A 17,171-nucleotide genomic window follows, 5' to 3' on the forward strand; every position below is an offset into this window, starting at 1 on the left:
TGAATATTATGGAAAACGAAAAGAGGTGTCGGCTGGGCGAGCGGACTCAGTGCGGACCATCCACATTGCTGGATGGATAATCTCTCTTGGAGATCAGCTTGATGCCGACGTGTGACTGCGAAACTTTACATTTGCCAAGTTTGGCTTCCAGGAACATTACTTCTGGCATAAAGAAGGGAATTCAGCAACGGCAATTAAAGAAATCTTTCAGTTAGAATGGAGGTATCCACGTGTAAATAAAGATTTTTTTGCATGCTGTCAAAACGAAGATTCTAACACACGATTCTTTGTTAGATGATCTTCTTGCCAACATCAATTCTCAGCTCGTTCCTCATCCAATCATTTCCAAGCAGCTCTTGCGTGATGGAAGTGATGGAGATGCTCGGGTTGTAACAGGCACGGTGGTACTGCCACGAACGCTTTAATGTATGCAAACAAGCCGGCTTCAGTGGGCGGCAAGTCAAGTCGATAATGGCAAAACAAATCATTTTATGCATTCAGCTGATTGATCTTGCTATAAACCTGAGAAACTGATCAAATGGCTCAATTGGACCCTAGATCGTATCCTGATATATATTGTCACGACATACGCTAGTCTACAGCTTAGAATCTGTACCAGTATTCGCATATATTAATAACAAGTTTGCACAAGCATAGGACTGAACAATGCCAAAGGAAAAAGAAAGAGGGCGGAGGAGGTGCCGGTTTGTGGGAAAGTGAACCGAAATCTCCCACCAGCCAGGGTTACAGCACTGTAACTGGGAAATCCCCCCACGGATGACGCTTGGGGGGGGGGGCTACTAAGGCCAATCAATGCGAGACAGCAGCTGACTTTCAAAACGCTTGCTCTAACTGTGCCCACCCATTATGCATATAAGTTGATGAGGTATGCCTGATAATGCATTGAACCGATAAGAGACAATCACGCATGAACCATCAGTACTGGCCTGTTGTCGATATTTGACTTGATCGACGCATCGCCCTCTGGTCAACGTTCGTTGTTCAATCCGGCCGATTGAAGCAAGTGGGAAAAGCATTTTTTCGACGGACACCATGTAATGTTTTGGGCCGCGTAGAGATAGCGACGGGGACAAAAGTAAGTACGTTGAGACTGAGCGTCACTGAGGAATCTTTACTGAGAACGAAGACGAAGAAAATAAACATCTACACGACCCTGGTCTATATGATTTGGGATGAAGTTTGAAGAAAGTGGTACCGTCATTTAGCAGTTATCAGTTTCATACTCATTTCTACTTCTTCCATATTGGTCGCTAGAACTGGACACGACACCCACATCTTTTCCGCTAAATGAAAATGGTTTAGACGACCGTGGAGACATCTGCCCGAAACATCCAAGCGACCATTCAGAAACTGGAGGATTGACAAATATCATTTGGCTTGCCGCTGGGACGCCCAGCAGATACGGTCGACTACAACCGCTACGCACCATGGATCCGACCAAACTGGTTCAACCCACCACGCGATAGCTTCCTGCAAGACTTGCCGGAAAATTTATTTGACAAGGCTCCCAATGACAGTGATGTTGATCATCAGCATGACCAGGTTGGGCCTCCCACAAGGATGTCGTCCTAACGCTGGGAATAAGTATGGCTGGCTTGAGTTGGAGATTGGAAAATGGTATAACAGGCTCAGCGATATATACAGTGACAGCAGCTCATACGACGAGTATATCTATCCCAATTTCATTCAATTGGTTACTATTCCTGTATTGCTTCTTTTTTTTCGCGTCCAGGCGACCATCAGATACGTGCACTTTTTACTTTTCTTCTTTGAACGTTTTCATGTCATCTGTCTTGTTTTCCATGTAAATCTCCAAACGCACGAACCGTGTATAAAAAGCAGGCCCAATACCGGCGAAGTACGTGAGCGGAACACTCATAGGCAGTGACTGGCTTGTTGCCCGAAGGCGCATCATCCAGAAGCAAGCTGTCTGTCCACATCGAAGCAATATCCTGGCGCTGCTGGTCTTCATCGGTTGTGGCGAACTTTTTTTTTCTATTAGTGTGGACTTTATTGCGCAAGATGTAGAATAATGGTAATGACAGTGAGATATTTATACAGAGTGTGGTGGGGGGAAGGGCAGCAATTGGCGTGGAGAGTTTCAAGATACGTAATAGGAGAGACTGACAGAAATTGCTCAAGCTGTACATGATTACAGTGCTGGAAGTTGAATTTGAACGGCAAGATCCATCTTTAGGGCTTGGCTGGCTCAATTTGGGTGAGGTGGTTGATCAAATTCAACTTCCAGCACTGTACTTGCGTAAGCGAATGCTAAAGAAGCGAATCGACTATACTGTTTATGAATATGCTGACCTAATAAGTTGACTGCGGCACTGTGCGTCACATGATGGAAAAATTGCGAATACCTTTGTACCTGCATCTACATTGCCTGTTACAATTCTTACAACGCGGATGTTTCATTGGCGACATTATCGCTCCTGTAGAGTACGCTTTGAAGAAATTCTCCAGTGATAGGGACGAATGTAATGTATCCTGATATTATCGCAAAGAAAGTATAGTGGTGGTGCTGCAGATTCCTTGTGATGGTGGAACGTATGACTAGCAGACCTTGAAAATAATAAATCCCCATGGTCGTTTGTGGATATAAACAGACGAGATAATCCGCGGGTTGCCACTAGAAGATGATCTCTTACTGCTACTGCACATCAGTTTTAACTGTATAAGCAAAATTCCACAGATTCAAGTCCGTGCTCGAAAACACCGAAAAAGGTACATTGTTGTATATTTAGAAGGAGGTCCACGATGGGATGATGATGAGAGGTTACTACAAAATGAGTCAACTGAGGTTGCGGGGTAAATACCGAGAGAGAAGGCAAATCAATCAGCGACCCATTGACGAGTGCTGATTGGTATTCCGTCATATCGGAGAGTGCTGCTGCTGCTGCTGGTGGCTACGCTGCTGCTGCTAGTGCTAGGAAACATGGAAAGGCAGGCGGAACGATTTCCGTTGCTTCCATGGAAACCATTCTGTTTTTCCCCCTCCGTCAGTCTCGCAGCCAACCCAGATCGCTGAAAGCAGAGGGGGTCACTTGATAATTCTTATCAAACATATTCCTGGATACTGGACTTTTTGACGCGTGCCAAGGGGAAGGGTCCACCGACCCACCACTGCGGAACATTGAAGAGGATTTTTGGGGGGGAGAGAGGGAGGAACATTTGAGAGGCGTGAGACTTTTGGAATCTTCTGACCTTTGTCATACCTAGTTTCCCTAACGCGGTAAATAGGATCACAATCCAGAGTGCGGCCCAATTTGGCCCAGTTATCGAGTCCGCAATCCCGATTTGCTCCTATCAAAAGCCAGAGTCGAATGGTGTAAAAATGTAGCAGAAAAAGAAAAAGAGAATGGAATGATATGGTCAGCTAGAGTCGAACTATTCTGTTGCGAAACGTACAGCCATCGAGACTATAATCGTGGGAGACGGCTCATGTAGCTCATTGGCTAAACCGTTTACGAATGTGCAACATGCATTGCAAGCGCCGAAGGAGGATAGATGCCCAGGAAACGACCAATGTTTTATCTTTTGTAACAACAGGAACGTATTGCGTGCGATAGGGATGACAAGAAGGAATACGAACACAAAATAGGTGATCTGGTGTATCCCCCGATTATTATTACTGCTTCTCCTTTTCTCGACAGATATTTGAAAAGCAGAGCTCTGTGGGATGCCTTCAAAATATTTAGTATTTCTGTCGAGAGGAAGTCAGAGTGAGGTGTCTTGGCATACGCAGTGTATATCTACATCCGCGCTGAGGCTCAATTGACGAATTGAAGTATATAGAAATATAGCTTTACCACTACAGCCCCCCACGAGATACGCTGGATTAACATATTTGGTAAAACCTGCCTGATGGATGAACCGTCGACCATTGAGAAAAAGCGCACCAAAGAAACTAAGGAGTTTCTGTTGAAATTCGTATTTGGGAATAGTTTCCTGTTTCTGCATGAACGTCAAAAGACAATAATTCATCCCTAAGAACCTTGAGTTCTTTTTTTCTCGTTCGAAGGTATATATTTTTATTCCGCAATATTGCATGGTTTGACGTTTTTTCCTTGTTGCAAGGTAAAGCCGCGGGCAATTTTTTGTGTGTGTGTGTGTCAGAATCCAGAATAGTTTTTGCCTTGTGATTTGGGAGGAGAGTTTTTTCTTCTTTGCTGAACCGTGCAGGTCTGTGTTACCGAGGTACAAACTTCCTTTCCTAGCAGAAATTGCCCAAAAAGCTTGTTTCACAAAACTTTGCGCTCGTGATGATTCCCGTCAAATCAAAGCCGCTAGGACACAAACATATTTAAACCTTTGCTGTCAACGCCCTTTTGTTTATTTACACTTCTTTCTTCCCTACATCGTCGTCCACACTACCATGAGGGATCCAAACTCATCCCCGGAAGAAAGAATCGAGTACACAATCGACGAAAAGATCGGCTCAGAGAAGCATGAGCAGGAGACTTACAAGGATGAAAATGTCAAGGTCGACGAACGTTCTATACCAGAAATGCTCGTCGAAGAATACCAATTCACTTGGAGAGCGACGATTGTTGGTTCTTTGCTCGGATGTCTAGTCTGTAGGTTGACCAAGGACGTAGCCACAATGCTCTCCGCTTCTCACCATTTGAATCAATAGCTGCTTCGAACACATACCTCGGTCTCAAGATCGGTTGGACTTTCGGTGCCTCCTTGTTCGGCGCCATCTTTTCCTTCGCCATTATCAAACCTTTATCCCGTATTTTGCCTCCTGCGCTTGGAGGTGGCTATTTTGGTCCTAAAGAAAACGTCACCGCGCAATCTGCAGCCACCACTGCAGGCGGTTTGTCCACCGGCTTCGTTTCCGCTATTCCAGCCATGTATAAGTTGGGCCTCATGACTACCCCTAGAAATGACGCAGCTGCTCTGGTCCTCTTCACCATCTCTGCTGCTTTCTACGGTCTCTTGTTTGCCGTCCCTCTTCGTCGCCACTTTGTCGTCAATCAAGATTTGCCCTTCCCAACTCCTCGCGCCACTGCAGTGACTATCCTTGCTTTGCACGATACTGTCAATGGCGAAAAGGAAGCGATGAAAAAAGCAAAGTGGATGGGTGCCATGTTCGCGCTTACTTTTATCTGGTCGCTCATTGGCTACTTTGTGCCCTTCTTCGCAACTAGTAAGTCGGCCGCGGAGTTGTACCCGTGGATTAGGGTTTCTGGATGCAGATGAATCTTATCTTTCGTAATTTATTTACTATAGTTCACATTCTGTTCTGGATCGGCTACCGCGCCAACTATTACAACATGGTCAGCGCCGATTTGGACTGGGGATGGTACTTCAGCTTTGACTGGCCTTTCTTCGGCGCCGGCTTGATGACTCCTACCAACACCGTCTTGTCTTTCTTCATTGCGTCCATCTTCATCTACGGTATCATTGGTCCCGTGTCTGTTGGCAACGGCAACTTTGTTGCACCTCTTGGCTTCAGCGACAAGGGCGAGACAACCCAGTCGTTCTTCTTGTGGCCTGGCATTGCTCTCATGGTCTTGTCTTCCATCACCGAACTCTTGATCCGCTACGAAACTCTCTGGCGCGCAGCCAAGGGTGGTGTTCTTGAATCCGCCCGAGCTATCAGAAGAGGTTACTACTGGGTCAAGTTCAACGTATTCCGTGTTCCCAAGCCTGCCGACTATGATCCGCATGCCGGAGAAGTCCCCGACGATCAATACTCACAGAACGAGCTAGTACCTACTTGGTGGTGGGCTGGCGGCCTCGTTGTCTGCATTGTGTACACTTGCGCCATCATGGGTGAATACTTTGGCATGCCTGTTTACCAGAGCATTGTCGCCATTATTTGCGCCTTCCTCCTCTCATTTGTCGGTATCCAAGCGGCTGGTGAGACTGATATCAACCCCATTGGCAGTATTGGCAAGATGACACAGCTTGTTTTCGCTCGCATGCCCGCTGATACACTCCAACAAATGCAAAAGAACAACCTTTTGGCTGGTAACATTGCTGGTTCTGCTGCCGGCCAAGCTGTCGACATGGTAGGCGATCTCAAGACCGGTCAAATTGTTGGCGCTTCGCCTCGCTCCCAGTTCTGGGCTCAAGTCGTTGCTTCCCTTCCCGCTGTCGGTATCGGTGTAGGTCTCTTTATCCTCTTCGCTGATGCCTATCCTTGCATTACCGATACCAACTTGAATACCAACGAATGTGAATTTGGCCTCGTCGCTGTCACTGCCTGGTTGCGTGTGGCTCAATTGCTGACTGGTGCAGCAGATCCCTTGAGCAAGGCCTGTATCATCGTTACAGCCATCTGCGCTGTTCTCGGCGTTGTTTTGCCTGTTCTTCGCACTCTCTTGATCCCCCAAAAGTATCAGAGCTGGTTCCCATCCATGTCTGCTATTGGTATCGCCATGATCAACCCTCAGCCCGAAGTTCCTCTTTCCATGTTCATTGGTTGGTCTGTTGGCAAGATCTGGAAGAGATTCGCTCCAAAGCACCATGAAGATTTTATGTACAGCGTAGCTGGTGGTATGATTGCTGGTCAAGGTATCTCAGCTATCCTGCAGGCCGTTTTCCACATTTGTGGCGTCGAAGGAAACGTCTTTACTGGATCTTGCCCGATCGTCGATGGCGAACGCTCTTGTTAAACAAAAAAGAGAGAAAAAGCGATATATCCATATCACACACACGTTTTTGTGTACTATTGTATATATATTTTTTCCCTACTCCTCCACATCCATCTCCTATCGTCCTTACATAATAATTTTGTCTTTTTTCTTTCTCTTTTCTTTTTCCTTTATGCTATATCTTGCTTTCCAATTAAACAGGCTTAATCTATTCTTTGATATATGTATATATATATATATTCGAAAAGATGAAATATGAGTTTTGGGTCTTTATTACCATTTCAACGGTGCTGATGTGCTCAATTGTAAATACTGGTGATAACTTGAATAAGCTTGTTTTGAAAATAGAGAAGAAATAACAGCGCTGCTACTGTGATCATGCTCGATTGCCACCCATACCGCTGCCGCGTCCTCGATTCTGTCCACCTCGTCCTCCACGGCCGCCACCGCCGCTGCGATTGTTGTATCCATTCTCTCGGCCACCGCGTCCCCGGCCGCCGCGCATACTTCGTTGCCGTCCTTCTTCCTCCTTGACCATATCCACGATTTCTTCCGGTACGTTGAGATATTTGATCGTGTTGCCGCGAATATAGCATTCAGGCAGCCGCCAGAATCGGTCGCCGTCCGGTGAGGTCTGGATCACTTCACGCAACGTCAGATTCATGAAATTGTCGCAGCTGACGAGATGTCCGTTGAATGTCTCGCCATTCTTTAGTTCGACCAGTAAAGGATGTCCGGCGGCTGTGTGTAATAATGAAAGTGGGAGCATTGAGGGCCTAGCCTTTGTTACCAACGCGTGAGCAAGAAAAGACTTGTGTTTTCTTTGGATTACCAGCAGCGATCTATATTTTACCTTGTGCGTGCGTGGAGGGACGAAAAGTCTGCAAGAAAAGGTGTGCTGGTGCAGGCGGTGGTGATGGTTTAACGCGGGAAATCAAATATGTATAGTCTTTGTCGGCCAACTCGCACACGACACTGTTCTTCTTTTCCTTTCCCTTAATGTCATGAACGCACCCGATCGTTTCGAGTTGTTTGTCCTCCCTGAGGGCAGCAAAAAGTAAAAAAGAAAAAAGGAAACAACATGTCTCCATTGATTTCTAAATTCGAAGTTCAAATGAATAAAGGGTCGAAATGACACTCGACGAAAAGATTCCAAACGCTGCCACATTCAAGATCGAACGAGAAGATCACACCCTCGGCAACATGTTACGACAGTAAGCACGCCCTTTTATGAAACATAATATCCAGCGAGACAATGTTAACGTGGTTTGCTGGAAGACAATTGATGTTAGATACCCGCGTCATGTTTGCTGGTTACAAGGTGCCCCATCCTCTAGAGCACAATTTCATCATCAAGATTCAAGCACAACCAGGTGTTCGGCCTGAAGATTGCTTAAACGATGCAATGACTCAGCTGCTAGGAGAACTGCGATCGATGCGCTCAAAGTTCGAAACAGAGGTCGTACGTTTCCGCACCATGAATCAGTAACTAGCAAAGAGAGAGAGGATAAAACAAAAGAAAAAAAGGACCAAAAGTACTCGATCAATACAACAGATATGTATACGTAAATATATACGTTGGATGGGGAATAAACCACACGTTTATACGGCAACAATGACTTGCAGCTATTACAACTTGGCCTTGAAACCTGCATTGGAGAGTGCCTGCTCGTTATTTCTGATGAATTCCATGGCACGCTGTGGAAAAGGAACAATTAGGATTAATAGAGGCTCTCGAATCTCCTCCAGTCTGTGTAAAGTTTTCCTCACCTCACGACCGTTAGCCTTGTCAAACACTTCTTCTAAACGCTGGGCCAGCATCAAGTCGCCGCGAACTTTAATTTTGCCACTCATGTAGGCCTTGATACCGGTCATGCTACATGGTGCAATGTCAAAAGGGGATTGCAGCGAGTTTTTGTCGTTATTTACTTACCCTCCGGTGACAAGGTTGATCAAATCGCTGTCGTCCACTTGAATCTTGACGGTTCGAACCTTGCCTTTTGCCGAGTTACGTGCCTTCTCTTCGTCGTCTGTGATCAGCGGCATAACATCCTTTCCTGAGAACCCACAAATCATTAGATCACTGTTACTCGAAACAGGCCGAGCAATCTGCATGTACCTTGCAAGAGAAGATACCTAAACCAACAGACAATGTGTTTGTTAGTTATGTGCTGCCTGCTTGCCCCTTTCTTCTTTTCTGTTCAGTGTACCAGGTAGCAACGACTTTGCGCTTCTTTGTAATGTTGAGAATGAAGAGACCTTTGAAATTAGGCCAGAGATCCTTCTCAGCGCGGATCTGGCGCTCAAGTTCCGGAAGAAGCAGTTCAGCAGCAAGCTTGTAGTTTTTCTCGTCGGCGGTCATGGTATGAAAGATGTGTCCGACGAATGATGGGCGAGCGCGGCATTTTTATACGCGCATTGACAAATGGGAAAATGTGTGTGGGGATTGGCAGTGCCAACACGTAAAGTTCAGCGACATGTGAATTTTCGTGAGAACGCGCTGCGCTGAATGGGGATGTTACAACCAACATGATATATGCTCATCACGCTGATTGTAACTTACGGTATCGTGGTCATCAAGAAGAGTATCATGTAGTTATTAGTACTGGATGCCTTTCATTAGATACCTGTCAACCTTTCCAATGAAAAAAAGAAAATAACGACTTTTATTTCTTGCCCCTATCCTTCAAACCCAAAGTAATAGTACTTCCATCTACTAAACTGTAAAATTCAAGAGACTTGCTGTTGTTGAGGACCGTGTTGGCACCTCCTGTCAACTTTTGCTTGCCAGCAGGCATGCCAGTCATTGAATAAATACGGTCCTTGACAGTGGAAATGAGCGTGTTAGGTGGTAAGCCAGTGAGAGATAATGTCTGGCCATTGAGATTCCATTCGGGCTTTTCTGGTAAGGTGGGCGTTACAATATTGATGGAAATAGTAGGCTAAAAGAAGTAAAATGGTTAGATGACATGATACATTGATTAAAGGACTAAAACAGAGCCAACTTACTGCTGGTCCTTCAGCTTCTCCTTCAGCTGGAGTGCCATCTTCGACACGTGCACGCTTTTGATCAGGGCTTTCCACATTCTCCTCAGCTTTGCGGACGGTACCATGCATAGGTGGCATTCCCATAGGAGGAGCGGGCATATGAGACGGAGGTTGCATGTATGGCAACTGGTTGCTGAATGCACCGTGCGGTGGTGGTGGCACCGGCATCGGTGGTTGTCCAGGTGGCACAGGTGAGCCGTAATATGCTTGGGGAGGTCCAGGAGGCATGGAGGGAGAATGATAGGCGGGCTGCGGCGGTTGTTGCTGTTGCTCTGGTGGAGCCGAGGATGGCATCTGCGGTCCGTAGGATTCGCTGAAAATAAAAAAAAAGACAATAGATTAGCAACTTGTCTAAATTACATGCAGCTCTATACACTTACTCTGTGAATCCCTTGCTTCTGTGTATAGCTGCGATTTGTTCTTCGATGGTTGTATTTTGTGCCGCACGCTGCGTAGCAAGACTGGCTGTCGCTGTGTGGCCATCCCAAATGACACGTTCTTTCTTCTTCGCTTCTTCCTCTGCTTCCTTGATCTTTTTGCCAATTTCTGTTTCCTCTGTACCAAAGATATCCGATCGATAACCAGAGAAATTCTTTAGGATCTTTGCAACATCGGTGCCTTCCTGAAGCAAATTGCTGTCTTTTTTCTTTGCTTCGGCAGCCAGCTTTTGCTCTTTCCACTTTGGATCCAGCAATTCGATACGCATATGCTCATCCATCTCAGATACAGGAATCGCTTCACCGCACCGAGGACAGATCTGCGTCGGTTCATTGACCTTTTGTGGCACTGCGCCGAGAACTTTGGGTTTGTAATCTGTGCGAACTTTGATGGGGATGTTCGTATCTGGCACCTTGACCTGCGGTGCTGGCTGTGCTGGGGGTACTTCTTCTTTGTCGCTTTCCTCTTCCATATCTACATCTTCAATCTAAAACGTAGATAAAAAATGCTTAGGATAATCATGCCACGATATACTCCATGTTACATCGAATCTTACCTCCATTTCTGCGTCGCCGGGTTTTTCTTCCTGTTCTGGCTCAACCATAGAATTCATTCTCTTTTGTGCAAGAGACATATTCTCGAGTTCAGACAAACTCATTGGAGGTGGCAACTCCATCTGCTCATCTGCTTCTGTAAATTCGATAGTTTCCACAACAACGAAGTCATGCCAATCAATGCTTGCATAGGCCTCTGTATGATTCCCAATCAGTCTCCTATGTTCGTTATTTTCTCACTCTTATCTGCAGACTTACGTCGTTCCTTTTCATCTTCATCTTCCTTCTTCTTCTTTTCCGCTTCCTGCCAAGCAACCCATTCCACACGCTCCTTGACTCGATCCAAAATGTGATATTTGTCAGTAGTATTTTTCATCAATTTCTCCTTGACATCTCGCGGAGGAGCTAGGACTTTGGTGTACTGTTTAACGAGTTCTGTAAAGTACGGAAATAGACTGTGCGATGGACGAAGAAAATCGAATTGATAGTTTCGGGATTCACGTTGTGCCAGCTGGTTAATGAATTGACGACCGTTACGTGCGGCGAACTGTGCCGTAAGCTTCATAATGTCCCTACAATGCATCGTTAGCCTCTCATATATATCGCCCGACTACGATAAATGATTCAGCTTACAAATCCTGTGCAGACATGGCAGGCATAGGTGCTGAGAACTCAAAGGACTCTGGTTCTTTGGGCGCAGCAGGTGTCTTGTCTTTCTGTTCGACTGGCTTGTCCTCTTTTGGAGCGGCTTTCTTTGGAGCTGGAAAGAGCCATTAATAGCAGTCATAATGGATACCTCGGAATAGCGATTTACCTTTGCCTTCGCGGGCTTCATTAAGTTTGAATTGGTAGTATGCATGGTATGGATCGGTGGGATTAAGAAAACAGAACTTTGGATTATGTTTTTCTTTTTCACGAATACGATCTTCAAGCTGTTGTGGTTTATTCGCAAGAAACTCGGCAGCCTTGTCGACGGTTTCTGTTTGAAATGTAAGACGACTTGCTTCAACGTTTCCATGCTTCAAATTACAACGTACCTCGAATGTTGGGTGGAGGGTAAATAATACCGACGATCTTGTTGTTACCATCGGCCGTAGGCGTTGATCCGCGGCTGGAAGGTGTTGCGGTTGTGTCAGCTATACCATTTTGCATCAATTGAGGCTGATTCGCCAACGTTGCTGCCATTGTAGATAGCTCACAACGAAAGAAAACGTGTGTGATCGAAATTGAAACCTCAGTCGATTCTTGATACTCCGAAGTCTTTCACCTGGCTTCGATTCTCCAATTATCCAATAACGTTCATGATTTAGTTGAATATAACAGTATAGCAAAAGTAAAATCTACGGTAACTGTTTTAAAAAGGTACATGTGCTTCTAACAAGCAGAGCATGGCTATGCTTTCACCAAAGTAAGTCTTTTCTTGCATGGCATTCATATCCTGCAAAATATGCTGCAACTGATTGTTCCATCCAAGTACCCAGAACAAGAAGCTGACCGGTGCCACGAAAGCCATATCTGTGTAATCAACGTAGCAGTGGCCGCTCAAATGGTATCCAGCTCGCACGCCGCAGTCTCCGTTCGCACAAACACCGCGCTGTGCAAGCTGTGCTGCAAAGAATTGTGCCTGTGTCTCCAAAACGCCTCGGATACGTTCGTCCCGAGTCAACATGTAATAATGACCTAGACGCCACGGCACTCTGCAAGAGTTCCAGTTGTAGTCGCCATCGTGATCGCTTTCTAAAACTTCTCCGCGAGCTGGATAGTAAAGCTTGCTGCTTGGATCGAGCTTTAAAAAGTCGGCAATTAGACCTGTCTGCGGATTCATTGACAATTGGCCGTTTACAGTATTGATAATGTTATTGACAACTTGACCCCATTGCTGCTGTCGAGCTGTGTCTTCCTAGCAGCAAAGTATAAAAATAATTGCCATCAACAATTCAGATGTACAGATAATAGCTGTTTCATCTCGTGGCCTTACTTGGTAGAATATAAGATATCCACTTAGAATAAAATCACTCGGACGGGTCAGTAAATAGGCATCATCTCCAGGGTCTGCCCAGTCGCCAACCAACGGCATGTAGGTCTCGTGATTGAAACAATGTTCCCAAACAGCCGCTGCCAGTTCGACCGCCGTTTGCCTATAGTCAATTTCGCCATGCTGTCCTCCACGACCCCATATCTTGGCAGCTAAAAATAGAGCGGTTGCTATATCCACGTCGCCGTCTGGAAAATTGTTTAGCTGTTAACATGTTCAACTATAAATTGAAGCATAGCCTCTCTCTCTCTCTCTTTTTACCTGTGGCACAATTTCGACCTCCTTCGTCGCCCGGTACAAACTCTCCAGAATGCGTGCACTTTTGTTGCCACCTATGACGCAATGTTATCTTTAAGTGGAACGTGCACTTTGCTACGCGTCTTGTGAAGCACAACATACTGCATTAATCCCTTTTCGTTACGCCATCGCATGAAATATCGGTAAAGCCCTGTAGAGTAATGTAATTAAAGACCACGGTGAGAAAAACCAAGACGTTATCCTCCTCGTACCATCAAAATCCATTTGGTTGCGCTTCAAGACGGAAATAAGCATGCCGTAACCTGGATATCCGGGACAACGTCAGTTACATTAGCCATCACACCATAAATTTTTTTCAAAGCTCGTTACCGTGCGCCTCAGAGCAGGTCATTTCAGGCACATTTTCTGAGGGCTCCTTGTAGTATACATACAAGCCATCCTGGTACGACCGCAGGTATCTATGCAAAGCGAGAGAAAAACGTGTCACTCGTGGTTGTCTACCGAACCAATGGCTCCAACGTCACCGCCATGTAAAAATGCAAGAAACGTACTTTGTGCGCCACTGAACATAAGTCTGTTCGACACTATCCATGTTTGTTGCAGAAACGGAAGGTTGAGAAAGAATGAAAAAAGGAGGAGAAAATAACTGCGTGTGTGTGCAACTGTGGACAAAACCTTCTCCGTTAAACTTCCGCATAGACTCCGGCGAACGGCAATGTCAACAACAACGAAAGCAATTCGCTGGTGATAATAACGTCTGTTTATTTGGTAATGTAAAATAAATAAACGAGGCTTTCTAAGCTTGCGACTACAATCAAATTGATTATTGGAAACGATTATAATCAGACTTAACAAGCGAGTATCAGCGTTGCGATCGTTAAGCCGTTATCCCCTACAGGGCTATTAAATGCTGAATCATCTCAGACACGAATACAATGCTTCGGAAACTCGGAAATGGTGGGACAACGCGATCCAATACACAGTGGAACTGAAGCTGCATTGCCGTGATTCTCATCACCATCGATAAAGGTGCCTTTCTTTCATATACCGATTGTGCACATTTATTTCAAAGGAAAAGTCTTCTTACCTTTGGGCCAAGGTCTTAGTTCACCATCGGCAACTGATGGATCCATCCCCTTCAGGACGAAGACCTGCCTTGGCATCGAAGGGGAAAAAAGTAAAAAAGGTACGCTTTGGGACACCCAGGCCTTAGCCAATTTCCACGGGATCCAGCCCCGTATAGTGAGCTGATTACCACCCGTAACATACTATCCAGCACGAGCCGAAGCTCTGTCTCAATCGCTAGGCAAGAGAGAGGCCTTCAGGGTATGCCCGTCAGTGAGTAAAATGCCAGTTAGAGAACTTAACATGATCCATTTCCATTGACACAGCCAAGAATGCCTTGATCCAAAGCTACCGATAAAGTGTGCAACCAATGAACGAACGAAATGGACGACACAAAGGCACCGAACCAAAACTTCAATGCGAACGGGCTTCCTGCGCGATCAGGGCTTTTGTTACTTACGTCTCTCAAGGCCAAAATGCCCCGAACCACCAAAGACCAAGAGACTACGCGAGCGTGCAACCACGGGGGGTAAGTATGACACGGGTATCCGGCTGACCAGTTACCGTGAACTTTTGAAAGCAGACGGATGCTACTTGGTTGGCCAACTCCAGGAATCTGCCACGCGATTGGACAAAGGGAGCTACCCTTCGTCACTCTCGGTTGATCAGACCGAAAGCAGCTTGGCCGTACAGCCACGTCGTGGACTTGGGACTCGCAGTCAAGGAGCGCCACCTTTCCCTTGAATCACGCCGCCTCAATTGTTCCGTCAAAGGGACCCAAGCTAAATGTTTAGGGTTAGACAAATGCATGAAGACCCCATTGTGCCGGTCTCGTTCGTTCGGTGTTGCGGGTTAAAATGAGCCATAGTCTCGAGACGAGCCAGGGTAAAGAAGAAAAGAGGGACACGACGCCGCGCCTCTATTTCACAATTTCGCGGAGGGTGAATTTTTCGCGCCTCGTTGCACGTATCATCGTAGCAAACAACGAAGAAATTGTATTCTTTGGACTAAAAGAGATAAAAACAAAAAGAAGAGAAGCCTTGAGTTTTGTATCTTCAGACAGCGTCTTGCGCTATCCAATTAACAGAGATTTCGCAACAAAAAAGATGTTGTTAAGTCGAGAGAAAGAGAAAGAGAGAGAGTGTGTGTGTGTGTGGGTGTGGGTGTGTGAAATAAAAGTTTTAGAAAAATAAAAAAAAAAGTGATAAAAGAAGTTGTATCCTAGTATTTGATGTTCTAAAAGCGCAAAGTCAGGAAACAGGACAGCATCATATCAAGTAATTTAACTTACATTTGCTTCACAGTGCGATTTGACCTGTTCAAAGACCTTCAGCATCTTGCGTCTCGCGCCCAACGCAGCAACTCCTTTAGCTTCCAATTCCTCGTCCGTAAGTTTAATGATATCTTGCCACTTCATGGACTCAAAAATGTTGTTGTACTTGTGCAATCGAAGTGTTCTGAACCAGGCAGGAACATCTTCAGTTGTTTGAGTTAACGTTTCCGGTATCGTGGAAACTTTCTTTTCTATATGTTACCTTCCAGTAATTCCATATCAACCACATCACCAGGCTTTTTATCTTTAGGTGTACGACCGCCTGTATTGCCATGTCCACCACCGCGACCGCCACGGCGACGGTGATGGCCTCGGTCGCCAGATACGTTGGAAGCCTCGCTGTGGTCACTTAGATAGTCATATTCTTCAAAAGCTTGTGCATCATTTGGATTCAAGAACTGGCCGTAGCGCTGTTCCATGCCAGGTGGTGCCAAGTGTCGTCGACTGAACGGTGCAGACGCAGACGCAGACGGTACGGGTGAGTGAGCACGACGCATCGGTTGGTCGTATGATGATAAGACTACGTTGGCAGCATCGACTGCTGCAGAGGTGGATGAAGATGCATTGTTTCTTTCGTCGGTTTCCGGAACCGTGTTAGGTATATTGCGCCCAGCGCGTCGCCGTTTCTCCCAGCTGTTGAAGTCGAGATCCACGTCCAAGTGGCGAGAGGACAAGTCTCCAAATTGCATGGTAGATGGAGCACCCCAGCCAGCAGGTCGCAGCGAGTTGTTTGCTCCACCTGCCGCTGCTGCTCCTCCTCCTGCTCCTCTCTTCTTCGCCACAGCATCTTCGCTGCTAATATCTAATGATGGGAGCGTCCACAGAGAAATATCGGCAGACTTGGGTCGCTCTGCAGCCGATCCCATACGGCCAATCGTACCAGTCATTGAAGATCGTTGCTGCGGCGCCGGATTCAGCCATGTGCCACTGCTTGTTGGGAACAGCAACGACGTATCACCCTCAATAACGGAATGTGGGCGGCTGCGGTTGGCAAACATGGATTGGTTTCCTGCAGCTGAACGTGCCGTGGAGCGAGGAATCTGTATCCGTGCATAATCCTCCAAACCGCCATTGTTCAGCGACAATGTTCCCATGGAATTCATAAGTTGCGCGTAATCCTCGGTATCGCCCAATGCAAAGGAATGTCGATCCATGGATGAAGTTCCTTGCCCACGAGCACCAGCGCTTGGAGGTCGGCGGATCCCCTGGCCAGCTGCTGCCAAGAGTCTTTGATTGGCTTCCAGCTCTGCTTTTGCCATAGCGTTCGTCAAATGTGATTGCATGTCTGCCGGTTGCAAAGGTGGTGTGTAAATCATCTATACACGAACAATGTACCAATACAAACTTACCTTGGTCAGGATTAGCAGGTGTAAGATAGTTATTAAGCGGGTCTCTTTTCATCATCTGTTGGAGTATGCTGATAAAAAAGCGTATTTGTACTTGGGAAGAATGTTGTAAAAGCGTATAAACAGTTGCTGTTCTCTCTGTTTCTGATAGGAAACTGAACCACTGATCTACGTGATGCAGCTCATCCTTAAAGCTCTGCAGATATACAAGGTTAAGGGACTTCCTTTCAAGCATTCTAGCAAAGCATACCTGATCCAAATTCATTGAAGTCATAGCTTCGAGATTGCGTTCATAGTGTTGTAAGTCTTCCCTCCAGCTGTTTCCCTTGTCGGCTGTTCACGAGAGGATTAGGAGACCAAATGCAGTTTCTACGATGCAAATTCAAGTTACTTACGATCGCCGGAAGTATTCTTCCTCGGATCGATAACTTCAGACCGAGGTCGCGGGTGCATGACTAGCTA

The 17,171-nt window shown here is 46.1% G+C and overlaps 8 protein-coding genes across 8 annotated transcripts; 3 read left to right on the forward strand and 5 right to left on the reverse strand.

Moving 5' to 3' along the window:
• Window positions 1-4,402: 4,402 nt before the first annotated feature.
• On the forward strand, window positions 4,403-6,653 carry VTP01DRAFT_8282 (uncharacterized protein; the record flags this gene model as incomplete). Its single annotated transcript, XM_069387386.1, has 3 exons — window positions 4,403-4,604; window positions 4,664-5,179; window positions 5,263-6,653. 3 exons carry the CDS (start codon window positions 4,403-4,405, stop codon window positions 6,651-6,653), a joined length of 2,109 nt encoding a protein of 702 aa, XP_069241160.1.
• Window positions 6,654-6,706: 53 nt separating this feature from the next.
• Window positions 6,707-7,401, reverse strand: VTP01DRAFT_8283 (uncharacterized protein; the record flags this gene model as incomplete). The annotated part of the gene is made up of 3 exons (XM_069387387.1): window positions 6,707-6,800; window positions 6,910-7,084; window positions 7,140-7,401. 3 exons carry the CDS (start codon window positions 7,399-7,401, stop codon window positions 6,707-6,709), a joined length of 531 nt encoding a protein of 176 aa, XP_069241161.1.
• A 235-nt stretch (window positions 7,402-7,636) lies between these two features.
• On the forward strand, window positions 7,637-8,121 carry VTP01DRAFT_8284 (uncharacterized protein; the record flags this gene model as incomplete). The annotated part of the gene is made up of 3 exons (XM_069387388.1): window positions 7,637-7,689; window positions 7,757-7,846; window positions 7,911-8,121. 3 exons carry the CDS (start codon window positions 7,637-7,639, stop codon window positions 8,119-8,121), a joined length of 354 nt encoding a protein of 117 aa, XP_069241162.1.
• A 140-nt stretch (window positions 8,122-8,261) lies between these two features.
• Window positions 8,262-8,994, reverse strand: VTP01DRAFT_8285 (uncharacterized protein; the record flags this gene model as incomplete). Its single annotated transcript, XM_069387389.1, has 5 exons — window positions 8,262-8,330; window positions 8,403-8,508; window positions 8,566-8,689; window positions 8,752-8,768; window positions 8,843-8,994. 5 exons carry the CDS (start codon window positions 8,992-8,994, stop codon window positions 8,262-8,264), a joined length of 468 nt encoding a protein of 155 aa, XP_069241163.1.
• A 304-nt stretch (window positions 8,995-9,298) lies between these two features.
• On the reverse strand, window positions 9,299-11,857 carry VTP01DRAFT_8286 (uncharacterized protein; the record flags this gene model as incomplete). Its single annotated transcript, XM_069387390.1, has 8 exons — window positions 9,299-9,574; window positions 9,642-9,993; window positions 10,061-10,605; window positions 10,675-10,868; window positions 10,931-11,244; window positions 11,306-11,432; window positions 11,487-11,651; window positions 11,710-11,857. 8 exons carry the CDS (start codon window positions 11,855-11,857, stop codon window positions 9,299-9,301), a joined length of 2,121 nt encoding a protein of 706 aa, XP_069241164.1.
• A 169-nt stretch (window positions 11,858-12,026) lies between these two features.
• VTP01DRAFT_8287 (uncharacterized protein) lies at window positions 12,027-13,557 on the reverse strand (the record flags this gene model as incomplete). Its single annotated transcript, XM_069387391.1, has 7 exons — window positions 12,027-12,572; window positions 12,651-12,895; window positions 12,969-13,039; window positions 13,107-13,155; window positions 13,217-13,267; window positions 13,335-13,423; window positions 13,517-13,557. The coding sequence occupies 7 exons, from the start codon at window positions 13,555-13,557 to the stop codon at window positions 12,027-12,029; spliced, it is 1,092 nt and encodes a 363-aa protein (XP_069241165.1).
• An 890-nt stretch (window positions 13,558-14,447) lies between these two features.
• VTP01DRAFT_8288 (uncharacterized protein) lies at window positions 14,448-14,774 on the forward strand (the record flags this gene model as incomplete). Its single annotated transcript, XM_069387392.1, has 2 exons — window positions 14,448-14,559; window positions 14,611-14,774. 2 exons carry the CDS (start codon window positions 14,448-14,450, stop codon window positions 14,772-14,774), a joined length of 276 nt encoding a protein of 91 aa, XP_069241166.1.
• Window positions 14,775-15,251: 477 nt separating this feature from the next.
• On the reverse strand, window positions 15,252-17,162 carry VTP01DRAFT_8289 (uncharacterized protein; the record flags this gene model as incomplete). The annotated part of the gene is made up of 6 exons (XM_069387393.1): window positions 15,252-15,266; window positions 15,322-15,506; window positions 15,566-16,648; window positions 16,713-16,905; window positions 16,960-17,042; window positions 17,105-17,162. The coding sequence occupies 6 exons, from the start codon at window positions 17,160-17,162 to the stop codon at window positions 15,252-15,254; spliced, it is 1,617 nt and encodes a 538-aa protein (XP_069241167.1).
• Window positions 17,163-17,171: the final 9 nt, after the last annotated feature.

This window comes from Rhizomucor pusillus, assembly GCF_041956525.1.
Source record: "Rhizomucor pusillus strain CBS 183.67 unplaced genomic scaffold VTP01scaffold_5, whole genome shotgun sequence".
Taxonomy (NCBI): Eukaryota; Fungi; Mucoromycota; class Mucoromycetes; order Mucorales; family Lichtheimiaceae; genus Rhizomucor; species Rhizomucor pusillus.